Here is a 10,339-nt window from a genome sequence, read left to right as displayed (position 1 = left end):
CTTAACCAATCAAAACACTGATTACCGGCGAATTCACCCCTTGCTCCCACCTCTCATTTTCCAGACTATATTTTGTACCAGCGGGAGTAAGCGTGTGAGACTCGTCTCCGCATTCGCTCGCCTTTGTTGCGCTATTTTCTGTTTACAGGTTAACCCTTGAGCAATATGAAAGCAATACTTTTGTACACTCCCGCTTTTGTATCATTCATTGTCTTTGCTGCAGTCCATGTCGCCGCACGCAGTGCGGTCTTGGAGCTCGGAGACGCGGACTTCGATTACCTGGCGGCGGAGCAGGAGACCATGCTAGTGAAGTTCTATGCGCCATGGTGAGGAAAATAACTAATGTTGACATTAGGTGTCCTCCAAATAAATATACATCCTTCCTCCTGTCTATGGGAATGCATGGGAAGAAATCTAGGCAGTCAAAGTCCGTGCTGGCCAACGTTAGCTCTCGCTAATGTTAGTTAGCTTCTAATTGTCTAAGTAACGGACCAGACTCACTGAAATGACAAGCTAGCTTGCAGGCAATTGCTAAGGCACAGCATGCCTCCTGACACTACTGTGTTTTCAGGCATTACGTTGTGATGTAATTCGCTAAAATGACAAATTACATTACATGGAAAGTCTAATGTTAACGGCAGTTAAGCTCAACTAATGAGCGTGGTACTTGACAGGTAAACTGCCCAAATTGCTCGCTAATTATTCTTGTGTAGAATGTCAACTTGCCTAATATGATTTTGGAAATTAATCTCATGTAAATTAAGCCATTATAGTTTATTCCTTGAGTCTAAGTTCTGGCTGAGTGACTTCTCTTTCTCTTCTCTTTAAGTCTCTTTAAACTGTATTGTCCGTTTTTTCCCCCACCCACGGCGTCTCTTGTCTAATGTAGTTATAACTGTGGTCTCTGGTCCTCCACAGGTGTGGTCATTGCAAGAAACTTGCCCCAGACTTTGAGTTGGCCGCCTCTCGTCTAAAAGGAATAGTTGCTCTGGCTAAGGTATTGTGCTCTCTGGTTTAACTGACTTATACGTCCAAGTGTTGCCATGCCAATTTTCTCAGTTATGTCCCTGGGCACTTCACAGTTATTGCTGATCATCTTCTTACACCTCTCTACTCCTCTTTCTCTCCTCTCCTCCCCTCCTCTCCTTACCTCTCCTCCCCTCCTTACCTCTCCTCCCCCCTCCTCTCCCCTCCAACCCCTCCTCTCCTTACCTCCTCCCCTCCTTACCTCTCCTCCCCTCCTCTCCCCTCCTTACCTCTCCTCCCCTCCCCTCCTCTCCTTACCTCTCCTCCCCTCCTCTCCCCTCCTTACCTCTCCTCCCCTCCTCTCCTTATCTCTCCTCCCCTCCTCTCCTTACCTCTCCTCCCCTCCTCTCCCCTCCTTACCTCTCCTCCCCTCCTCTCCCCTCCTCCCCTCCTCTCCTTACCTCTCCTCTCCTTACCTCCCCTCCTCCCCTCCTTACCTCTCCTCCTCTCCTCTCCTTACCTCTCCCCTCCTCCTCTCCTCTCCTTACCTCTCCTCTCCCCTCCTCTCCTTACCTCTCCTCTCCCCTCCTCTCCTTACCTCTCCTCTCCCCTCCTCCCCTCCTCTCCTTACCTCTCCTCTCCCCTCCTCTCCTTACCTCTCCTCCCCTCTCCTCCTCTCCTCTGTCTATGTTCCTCCAGGTGGACTGTACCTCTAACACTGACACATGCAGTCGTTTTGGGGTCACAGGGTACCCCACGCTCAAAATCTTCCGCAGTGGAGAGGAATCTTCAGCCTATGATGGGCCTCGTACTGCAGGTGTGTGTTTGTGGTGGTGTGTCTGTGTTTGTGTGTGTCTGTCTGTGTGTGTGTGTGTGTGTGTGTGTGTGTGTGTGTGTGTGTGGTGGTGGTAGTGTGTGTGAGTACGTGTGTGTGTGTAAATGATAAAGATGCATGAGGATCTTAGATGTGTCAGTGGGGTATCATGTCCTAACTGTGTTAAAGTTGAACATCCTCAGAGGTCATAAGCAGGAAGCGTCCTTCTGCACTGTTTGGAGAAGGTTCCTCTGTTCCTGGTTCTTGTCCACTGAGCTCTGCTGTTGTCCTTGCAGATGGCATGGTGAAGTACATGAAGAAGAACGCAGGACCCAATTCCTACTCCCTGTCCACTGAAGAACTTCTTGATGCCTTCATCGATAACTTTGATGCCAGTGTAGTGGGTGAGTAACTATAATCACTATGGTGATGCCAGTGTAGTGGGTGAGTGACTATAATCACTATGGTGATGCCATTGTAGTGGGTGCGTGACTATAATCACTATGGTGATGCCAGTGTAGTGGGTGTATCACTAATGGTGATGCAAATGTAGTGGGTGCGTAACTATAATCGCTATGTTGATGCCAGTGTACAGTGTAGTGGGTGTGTAACTATAATCACTATGGTGATGCTAACATAGTGGTGGAGTAAAGTGAGAGACACACACACACACACACACACCAAATTTGATACAGTAATGCACTAAAGCAGGCAAAAGAACATGGTGGTGAAAAGTATTTCAAAAGAGAGCGAGGTGCCAACATGTCCCCTTCTCCCTTTGTCCCCTTCCTCTACTTCCCTTCTCCTCTCCTCCTCCTCCTCCTCCTCCTCCTCCTCCTCCTCCTCTTCCCCTATCCTCCTCCTTCTCCTCTCCTCCTCCTCCTCCTCTTCCCCTATCCTCTCCTCCTCCTTCTCCTCTTCCTCCTCCTCCTCTTCCCCTCTCCTCCTCATCTTCCTCCTCCTCTCCTCCTCTTCCCCTCTCCTCCTCCTCCTCCCCTATCCTCCTCCTTCTCCTCTTCCTCCTCCTCCTCTCCTCCTCTTCCCCTCTCCTCCTCCTCCTCTCCTCCTCATCCTCTTCCCCTCTCCTCTCCTCCTCCTCTCCTCCTCCTCTGCAGGTTTCTTCTCCAGTAGTGACAGCCCCCAGCTGGCCGAGTTCCTCAGAGCTGCTGCAGCCATGAGAGATACCTACCGCTTTGGCCACACCACCGACCTGCAGCTAGGACTCAAACACGGCATGGACACAGAGTAAGAGTGTGTGTGTGTGTGTGTGTGTGTGTGTGACACCATGAGAGATACCTACCGCTTTGGTCACACCACCGACCTGCAGCTAGGACTCAAACACGGCATGGACACAGAGTAAGAGTGTGTGTGTGTGTCTGTGTGTGTGCGCGTCCATACTGATCCTCCTCTCCGTCTCTCTCCAGGGGAGTGGTGCTGTTCCGTCCCCTGTGTGTGTGTGTGTGTGTGTGTGTGTGTGTGTGTGTGTGCATACTGATCCTCCTCTCCATCTCTCCAGGGTAGAGCTTAGATCGGGCCCAAAAAATCAAGCCCGACCCTACCCAAGCCTGTGCACATTGTGCCCGAGCCCGACCCGGCCCGACACATTAACTGTAATTATGAGCCCGAGCCCGATTAAACCCGACATTTTTTAAATACGTGGGCCATTATAACTGACGTTCTCAACTACAATTCCGAGCTGTTTGAGCTACAGAAATCCGTTTAGAATTATATTAATGAATAATGCAGCGGAGGATGAAGAATGTAGGCTAAACTATGTTTGTTTATTCAGAATGGAATGGATCGCAAATGAATCCGAATGAAGAAACGTAAGCCACTTACAACGTAAAATGATGTCCCTGCAGCAAAACTCAACGCATTTCTCTGTGAGGGCTTGCCTTGCTCTCAGGTGTAGGCCCTATGCTTGGAGAAGTGACAAAAGAGGACATTGAAGGCTGGCTATCATTATTTCTGCGATGGCAAGCCTGCTTCATGTTCATCTTAAAGTCTTTTTGGTGTCATAGGTGAACATCGTGCGCACTTAATGCACGCAACAAAGCATACCTGACAAATGCATACTGTACCTCCGACTTTTCTCCAAACTTGCTCGAAGTTATTTCTCCTGTTTTCATTTTTTTTCTTTACATCTTCAAGCTTCACGTTGCACTTAAGCTGCACAATACAGCACAGCAGTGAGCTACACAATACAGCACAGCAGTGAGCTACACAATACAGCACAGCAGTGAGCTACACGATACAGCACAGCAGTGAGCTGCACAATACAGCACAGCAGTGAGCTACACAATACAGCACAGCAGTGAGCTACACGATACAGCACAGCAGTGAGCTGCACAATACAGCACAGCAGTGAGCTACACGATACAGCACAGCAGTGAGCTACACGATACAGCACAGCAGTGAGCTACACGATACAGCACAGCAGTGAGCTGCACAATACAGCACAGCAGGCCCAGTGTGATGCATGCGAGTGGAGAAGCTGCGCATGACACGTGTTGCACAGATGACATTACAAATGACATTTTGTAACTCTGAGCCTAACTTGTATAATTTTGTATACACTTGTTACTTAGGCCTACTTTGATAAATATATAATATTTCTGAGTCTGACTATGGCATAGCTTTAGCTCCCCACCCAAGTGGGCTAATGATTAAAAAAAAAAAAAAAAAAAAAAGCTTGATCAAGGACCCGGCCCGGCCCGAGGATAGTGGCTGGAAATATCGGCCCGATCCAGCCCGCGGGTCGGGTCGTGTCAAGTTCGGGCTCGGGCAGAGAATCTAAACTCTACTCCAGGGGTGTGGTGCTGTTCCGTCCCCTGTGTGTGTGTGTGTGTGTGTGTGTCCATACTGATCCTCCTCTCCGTCTCTCTCCAGGGGAGTGGTGCTGTTCCTTCCCCTGTGTGTGTGTGTGTGTGTGTGTGTGTGTGTGTGTGTGTGTGTGTGTGTGTGTGTGTCTATACTGATCCTCCTCTCCGTCTCTCTCCAGGGGTGTGGTGCTGTTCCGTCCCCTGTGTGTGTGTGTGTGTGTGTGTGTGTGTGTGTGTGTGTGTGTGTGTGTCCATACTGATCCTCCTCTCCGTCTCTCTCCAGGGGTGTGGTGCTGTTCCGTCCCCCGCGGCTGAGTAGTGTGTTTGAGGACGGGGCGCTGAAGTTCACAGACACCGTGACCAGTGCTGCTCTCCGGCGCTTCATCAGAGACAACATGTGAGCTCTAATCTGTGTGTGTGTGTGTGTGTACCCTAATCAGGCTCTAGGCTTACTTCATGGGGCACTTGTGTACAAAGGGAGAAGTCATTACTAATCATAACACTAGCTGCTGACTGTTGTCGTGTGAGTGTGAGTGTGTGTGTGTGAATGTGAGTGTGTGTGTGTGTGTGTGAGTGAGCGCAGGAGTGTGAATAATGGAAAGTGAGAGTGAATAATTTTGCTCTCTCTTGTTTGTTTGTTTGTTTGTTTGTGTGTGTGTGTGTGTGTGTGTGTGTGTGTGTGTGTGTGTGTGTGATCATGATCATGTCTCTCTTGTCTGCAGCTTTGGGATGTGTCCCCACCTCACCCCTGAGAATAAGGACAAGCTCAGGCAGAGGGACCTGCTGACCGCTTACTATGACCTGGACTACAGACGCAACCCCAAGGGCTCCAACTACTGGAGAAATAGGTGAACTACACCCACCCACCCCCAACTGCTGAAGCAATGGGCGACAGGGGCTCTCTCTCTCTCTGTGTGTGTGTGTGTGTGTGTGTGAAGCTTAGCCTCTGAAGCGGAGGGCAGTAGGGTGTCTGTGTGTGTGTGTCTGTGCCTGCTGAAGCAGAGTCTCTGAAGCCCAAATTGATGGATGGTCTCTCTCTCTCTCTCTCTCTCTCTCTCTCTCTCTCTCAGGGTGATGAAGGTGGGATCTGGGTTTGTGTCTGAGGGATTGACGTTTGCTGTGGCCAATCGGAAGGACTTCCAGGACGAGCTGGAGGAGGATTTTGGTCTAGGCACGTCCGATGGAGGAGACCTCCCCTTCGTCACCATCCGAACGCGACTGGGACACAAGTACACCATGAGAGAGGAGTTCACGTACGTGTGTGTGTGTGTGTGTGGGAACAGGACCACAAACACATCATGAGAAAGGAGCTCACGTGTGATGTGTGTGTGTGTGTGTTGCAGGAGAGATGGGAAGTCTCTGGAGAGGTTCCTTGATGACTACTTTGCTGGACGACTGAAGAGATATGTTAAATCAGAACCCATCCCCTCCCCCAACAGAGGCCCTGTCAAGGTGAGGTGTGTGTGTGTGTGTGTATAAAGAGGAAGATGAATTTCTGTGTTGTTATTGTTTACACCAATTATACTGATACGGTACTGGTGAAAGAAATTGTTCCCTATTGTGTTTCCTGAAAGCACTGCTCTCTGTGTGTGTGTGTGTGTAGGTGGTGGTGGCTGATAACTTCGATGAGCTTGTGAATGACCCAGAGAAAGACGTCCTGATAGAATTCTACGCACCCTGGTGTGGACACTGCAAGAAGCTGGAGCCAAAATACATAGAGCTCGCAGAGCAGGTAAGCAGGTCTCACACACACGCACACGCGCGCACAGACACACACACACACACACACACACACACACGCACACTGCAAGAAGCTGGAGCCCAAATACATAGAGCTCGCAGAGCAGGTAAGCAGGTCTCTCCTTTCTTCACACACACACACACACACACACACACACACACACTGCAAGAAGCTGGAGCCCAAATACATAGAGCTCGCAGAGCAGGTAAGCAGGTCTCTCCTTTCTTCACACACACACACACACACACACACACTACTTTCAAACCTCTAAGGCCATCATCACACATGTCGTATTACTTTATGGTATTTCACTTTCATATATGTATTTAATGTCATCTCACCCCCTCATACTTATTGTAAACAGGATGTTACACGTTGTGTTTTGTTGATGTCATTTCCTTCCAGCTTGCCAGTGACCCCAACATTGTTGTTGCCAAGATGGACGCCACAGCCAATGATGTGCCGGTGGGCTACGATGTGCCTGGGTGAGTTGCCAGCTGTGTGTATGTGTGTGTGTGTGTGTGTGTGCACCTGGGTGAGTTTCCAGCTGTCTGTGTATGACTATTTGACTGGTGTGTGTGTGTGTGTGTATAACTTTTTGACGTGTGTGTGTGTGTGTGTGTGTGTGTGTGTGTGCAGGTACCCCACCATCTATTTTGCTGCCAGGGGGAAGAAGGATGAACCCAGACGCTATGATGTAAGTCTCAACACCGCTAACCAGTCAGTCACACACACACACACACACACACACACACACACACACACACACACACACACACACACACACACACACACACACACACACCTTGAACTGCTATCAAACAACTAATTAATTCATCTGGAAAATAATCAACCCTGACTATGACTAAAGAATCGCTAGTTGCAGCCCCATCCAGATCACAATGCAGTGATCGCTGCCATTCCTAGCAGAATCTCTGAATTAAAGGGGAACTTGGCAACTATTTCAACGTAATAAACCCGTTTAGAAATCATTTGGATGGTTAAATGACCTGTTCCGGTGAAAATGGTGACTTTTCCCGCTGCCCCTAGCGTCCCCAGGCGGAAAACCAACCTTGCAACATTGAGACTACCGTCCCGGAAAGAGAAGTGAGAAACAAGAAACTAATTTTAAATCGTGTTTCTTACCTTGTAACATCCACATAGTTCTGCCAAACTTATGCTAACCGTTTTGCTAGTTTGTAAACAATTCCATGTGCTTTATGTTACCTTTTTCCACAGTTTGAAATAGCATAATGCACAATTTCTCCAGCAGAGGGGGAAATCTTGCCAAGTTTCCCTTTAAAAACTAAATTAAAACTAAAACATCACCTCTATCAGAATACTCTGACTGCAGTATAATTACTTCCATCTCTATTACAATACACCAACTGCAGTATAAGTACTTCCATATATTGGATATCATGGAGTTTTTTTAATATTTTGTATTTAATGTATGTATGTTTTAATGTAATGTACTGCTCAATTGTAAGAGACCCAGTATCTCAGGCGACCCCATTTGAATTTCAGGTGACCCCCACATGGGGTCCCGACCCCAAGGTTGGGAAATGATGATATAAGTACTTCCATCTGTATTAGCATACTCTGACTGCAGTAGAAGTACTTCCATCTATTAGAATACTCTGACTGCAGTAGAAGCACTTCCATCTGTATCAGAATACTCTGACTGCAGTAGAAATACTTCCATCTGTATTAGAATACTCTGACTGCAGTAGAAGTACTTCCATCTGTATTAGAAAACTCTGACTGCAGTGTTACATGCTGCTGTTTCCAGGGGGCCCGTGAGGTGAAGGACTTGCTGAACTTCCTGAAGAGGGAGGCCACACATGCACCAGTGCTGAATGGAGCCAGGCAGGAACTGTAGAGCTGCTGCACTCTGGGAAGTGTAGTTTACAGACACTGGACTGGGAACAATCTGTTTCTTCCTGTTAGATTTTTTTTGTTTGTTTGTTTGGTTAGTTGGTTTGCTTTTTGTCTACTGTATATAACACTACCAATATTTACTTGACTGTTCTGTTAAGCACTGTGGGTTTTAGCTGAAATTAAGAAGCCTCACTCAGGCTCCCAGGAGCTGCTGATGATGAGGATGATGATGAGGAGGAGGAGATGGCGGCCCATCCAATCCGTGTCCACCCTGGAGGCTGGTTCTGCCCTGAGGACCAGGGTTTGCCCCTTTCTGATTTGCTGAAGTTCCCAACAATACCATGGGGCAATTTTAGTAACCTTGTAATGCTATTAGCATTGGAGCATTTTTTAAATGTCAGGTTCATATGGATTCCTGGTTTCTGAAGACTCATCTGTGTATGCCACTGACAGAAGTTATGTGGAGACCTAAGGCCATGTTTCTTTAGAGAAAGAGCTCTGCGCTGTCTCTCCCTCTCCTCTGCCTCTGCACTGCGCCGTAAGGGATAGGCCCATCACATCCCGCTGCTTACTGTAACAATGCCGCTCTGTAGACCGTCACTGCACTGAGAACAGCCCAGTAGGACACACTGCCCGCAACCACATCACCTGTCGGATCCAAGGGCCCGCAACCACATCACCTGTCGGATCCAAGGGCCCGCAACCACATCACCTGTCGGATCCAACTGCCCGCAACCACATCACCTGTCGGATCCAACGGCCCATACCTTGACTGCATCGCCTGTAGGATCTGACGGCGCGGTGTGTGACCGCATCACCTGTTGGATCTGACGACACGGTGTGTTTCCGTCAACTGTTGAATTTGATGGCCCAGCAAAGCTCTGAAGGGATTTTGTGTTCTTTTTATTGAATTGTTTGAATATCTGGAAACATCCAGAGTTTCCCTTTTGGATGTTCTTACAGAGTGATGAGCTGCTTGTTATTTATGTATTTAGTTATTTATAGATATTTATGGGTATTGTTCAAGAAGCCTGATTTGAGAAAAATGACTGGATTTTCCAGCAATTGCCATTTTGTTATAATATTTTAAAGCCTTATTTATTCATAATACTGTGATATGTAAATTTTGTGTAATAAACCACGTTTTTTTGTATTTAGGAATGGGTTTTACCTCGTATCATTTGTCATGTTCCTATGTCTCATTCCAAAAGAAATGCTGGCATGGTTTATTAAAAAATAGCTACTTAAATATCCAATGTGTACATGTCTTTCATGTGAGAGTGAATAATTGATAATAGTTGGGTACATCTTTTTGACCCCATTAACATACAGGCTTGGCTATTTCTACCAACGCATGGGCATATATGGCCATGATTGTCACTGTCAACTGTCTGTTCCCATGGCAAAGCTGTCTAGTTCCCTTTTGCTGATAGGCTTATATCAGGCGATGTCACTCTGCCTCGAATATGATTGGTTTGAGGGCTTCACGTCCCGCCTCCTGTACACTGTCTCCTCCTTCTACTCTGCCGGTGCCGAAACCTGCCTGTGTGAGACCACGAGTCGATCAAAATGTTGGGTGGAGGACAGGTCCTAGTTCTGAGTGAGTTCGAAATAATTTCTCCAAAGTCTGTGTTATTAAAATGGTTTCTGTTAGGGTATGGCTGGGGGCTTCGTTGTTAAATAACAGTGCCGTAATTGTACCCGGGCTGCAGTGCTAGCTAGTGCTAGCTCGCTAGCTACTACAAGCATGTGGTCATATGAGGTATGACAAAGGAAGACAGTTAACGTTAAATGTCTGTCATATCCATAAACTGTAAAAAATAGGTTATATCACAATGGTCTTTGCGCGTAACGGTAAAGGACTGATACAGGAAAGGCGTTCAGTTGTGGTGTAACGTTTTCCAGACTGTACTGTGATGTCAGTTGTTGAACCGACGGAGCAACGCCCAGTTCCTAGGATACAACGCGCAGGCTGTCAGAATGCCGTGACCATCCGATTGATTCTCTTTTCTCAAAATGTTTGCACTTAATGACTGCAGTGGGATATGTGTGCAACCGTTCCTTGGCCTAGATAGTTTAGGAATGTGAAAAATGTGGGTATAATTGCCCACAATC

At 47.5% G+C, this 10,339-nt stretch overlaps 2 protein-coding genes across 3 annotated transcripts in view; both read left to right on the top strand.

The window, feature by feature from the left end:
* The first annotated feature begins 55 nt into the window (after positions 1–55).
* Positions 56–9,458, top strand: pdia8 (protein disulfide isomerase family A, member 8). Its single transcript, XM_042076018.1, has 13 exons — positions 56–326; positions 919–997; positions 1,666–1,783; positions 2,077–2,184; positions 2,896–3,025; positions 4,886–4,999; positions 5,325–5,450; positions 5,673–5,855; positions 5,946–6,054; positions 6,206–6,334; positions 6,749–6,828; positions 6,983–7,040; positions 8,136–9,458. The coding sequence occupies exons 1-13, from the start codon at positions 166–168 to the stop codon at positions 8,223–8,225; spliced, it is 1,485 nt and encodes a 494-aa protein (XP_041931952.1). The 5' UTR covers positions 56–165; the 3' UTR covers positions 8,226–9,458.
* Positions 9,459–9,705: 247 nt separating this feature from the next.
* Positions 9,706–10,339, top strand: part of LOC121695304 (T-complex protein 1 subunit gamma-like) — a 9,987-nt gene continuing 9,353 nt past the window's right edge. The window contains exon 1 of one of the 2 annotated variants that reach the window (XM_042076017.1): positions 9,706–9,824. In XM_042076017.1, coding sequence (XP_041931951.1) covers positions 9,794–9,824 — 31 coding nt within the window. In that variant the 5' untranslated portion in view covers positions 9,706–9,793. The remainder of the gene's footprint in view (positions 9,825–10,339) is intronic. The other variant, XR_006026060.1, reaches the window with a different exon arrangement.

Source organism: Alosa sapidissima, chromosome 21 (genome assembly GCF_018492685.1).
Source record: "Alosa sapidissima isolate fAloSap1 chromosome 21, fAloSap1.pri, whole genome shotgun sequence".
Taxonomy (NCBI): domain Eukaryota; kingdom Metazoa; phylum Chordata; class Actinopteri; order Clupeiformes; family Clupeidae; genus Alosa; species Alosa sapidissima.
The sequence above is the reverse complement of the archived record's forward strand: the minus strand, read 5'-3'. Positions and strand labels throughout refer to the sequence as shown.

What these genes read in the sequence shown, in the direction of transcription:
- pdia8 (XM_042076018.1), top strand. Translation starts at nt 166, where the DNA reads ATGAAAGCAATACTTTTGTACACTCCCGCTTTTGTATCATTCATTGTC. An exon ending in GTGAAGTTCTATGCGCCATG is followed by an intron (nt 327 to 918) that starts GTGAGGAAAATA and finishes GGTCCTCCACAG; the next exon opens with GTGTGGTCATTGCAAGAAAC. An exon ending in CTTTGATGCCAGTGTAGTGG is followed by an intron (nt 2,185 to 2,895) that starts GTGAGTAACTAT and finishes CCTCCTCTGCAG; the next exon opens with GTTTCTTCTCCAGTAGTGAC.